The sequence below is a fragment of the Sphaeroforma arctica genome (genome assembly GCF_001186125.1).
Source record: "Sphaeroforma arctica JP610 unplaced genomic scaffold supercont1.5957, whole genome shotgun sequence".
Classification (NCBI taxonomy): Eukaryota; class Ichthyosporea; order Ichthyophonida; genus Sphaeroforma; species Sphaeroforma arctica.
In genome coordinates this window covers 1-1795 of record NW_014034601.1, presented here as the reverse complement: position 1 = coordinate 1795, position 1795 = coordinate 1, and the positions used below count along the sequence as shown (strand labels likewise).

The following is a 1795-nucleotide window of genomic DNA, read 5'->3' as shown; positions in this document are numbered from 1 at the left end:
TTATGTATATACATATGCATCATTATCTTTCTTTCCTGTTATTCATCCACTAAGCAAGCATCACCCCTCTCTCCTTCGCCACACTCAGTCCGTGCACAGCAGATGGTGCTGCTGCGGTTGAAGATGATCAGTGTGGACTGTGTTGTAGCGCTGGCAAAGCCTATTATCGAGACCCCCACTGTACGTAACATCATGTACCAGCTACAGTGTCTACACGAATACGTGTTTGATCACTCTAGCTTCTTTGGCGAAGCCTCCAATTTCTCGTTCGTTATCTCAAGGTATGTGGATGGGGTTGTATGCAGCAATGGACAATTAATGGACAATGTGCACATAGGCACGGGCTCAGAGTAGCCGGTATTGCCCGTGTGTGCGTGCAATTGGCCGGACTGTGGGTGTCAAGTGATTCATTAGCTATCCTGTTTGTCAATCCTCCGTAGCATACTACACATCCATTGATGCAGTATCATGAATGCATGCTTGTACTGTTGCAATTTACAGTTACAGATTCCTCATTGCTAAACGAATGCATTCTTGTACTGGTTCTATTTATAGATTGCTCATTGCTAAACGAATGCATTCTTGTACTGTTTCTATTTATAGATTGCTCATTGCTAAACGAATGCATTCTTGTACTGGTTCTATTTATAGATTCCTCATTGCTAAACGAATGCATTCCTGTACTGGTTCCATTTATAGATTCATCATTGTTAAACGAATGCATTCTTGTACTAATTCTATTTATAGATTCCTCATGTTGTTCTCACCCGTGGCGCGCTTGGTGGATTATATTGAAGATTGCGATCGGGAGATGGAGTTAAGGTCCATCTCCAGATCATCATCACTGGGTATGTATATGTATGTTGTGGACTATGATGTAAGTAACAACGGTTTACGTACTTATGGTTTAAGTAGCATTGATTTACGTATCTATGATTTACGTAACTGTGATTTACATAACTATGGTTGAAATAAGTATCATTGAAGTATCATCTCCAATCATCATGTATAGTATTGGATACACTTCTGTCCCAGGGCTTTTTGACTGATGCCTTAAGACTTTGCCCGTTTAGTACGTTGTACTAATATCCCACGACTAAGCCCGCCCAATGCGTTTGCATGTCCTTACATTTTATCAAACACCCCTCCCGCGTGTCCCCCTAACAACCATACTAAAACCAAACCCCGCGGTCGTAAACCCTAACCATAACAACCATACTAAAACTAAACCCCGCGGTCGTAAACCCTAATCCCTAATCCATCATCCCGTTGTCCTATACGTCCCTCGTTCGCAGCTAATTCGGCCCGGAACTCCGTGGCGAGCATCCACAGCACGGCTGCAAGGGCGTCGCCTCCTACTTCGTCACAGAATCTGTCCCACTTCACATACGCCGATCACAGCAACACCACCTCTCCACACACATTCACCCAGCACGAGCAAGTGCAGGCACCCTCCCGGCACACGACCAGCACACAACACTCCTACACCCCCCCAACCAGCACAAGCTCGTCTACTAGTAATAGTGCGAACACCAGTGCCACTGCGCTGGGGTCGTTGACCGCGCCCGCTGGTGGTCCCGGTATTGCGGGGACACCTGGCCCGGTCCCTCCCTCCCATACTCAGGCCCAGCGGTCAGTCAGTGAATCGTATATCCGCGGTGCAGGGGCTTCGAAGCCTTTTGCACCTTCCAGACTGAAGCAGGTGCGTATCAAGTACATACAGGCACATGTGTATAACTATCTGATTTATGCGCGTCTTGTACACAAACACAAACACACACACACACACACACAC

General features: G+C 46.4%; 1 protein-coding gene across 1 annotated transcript; it reads left to right on the top strand.

Moving 5' to 3' along the window:
- Positions 1-738: 738 nt before the first annotated feature.
- Positions 739-1737, top strand: SARC_15332 (hypothetical protein; the record flags this gene model as incomplete). Its single annotated transcript, XM_014290543.1, has 3 exons — positions 739-848; positions 1296-1632; positions 1665-1737. Coding segments are annotated over 3 exons (520 nt in total), but the record flags the coding sequence as incomplete, so codon positions are not given.
- Positions 1738-1795: the final 58 nt, after the last annotated feature.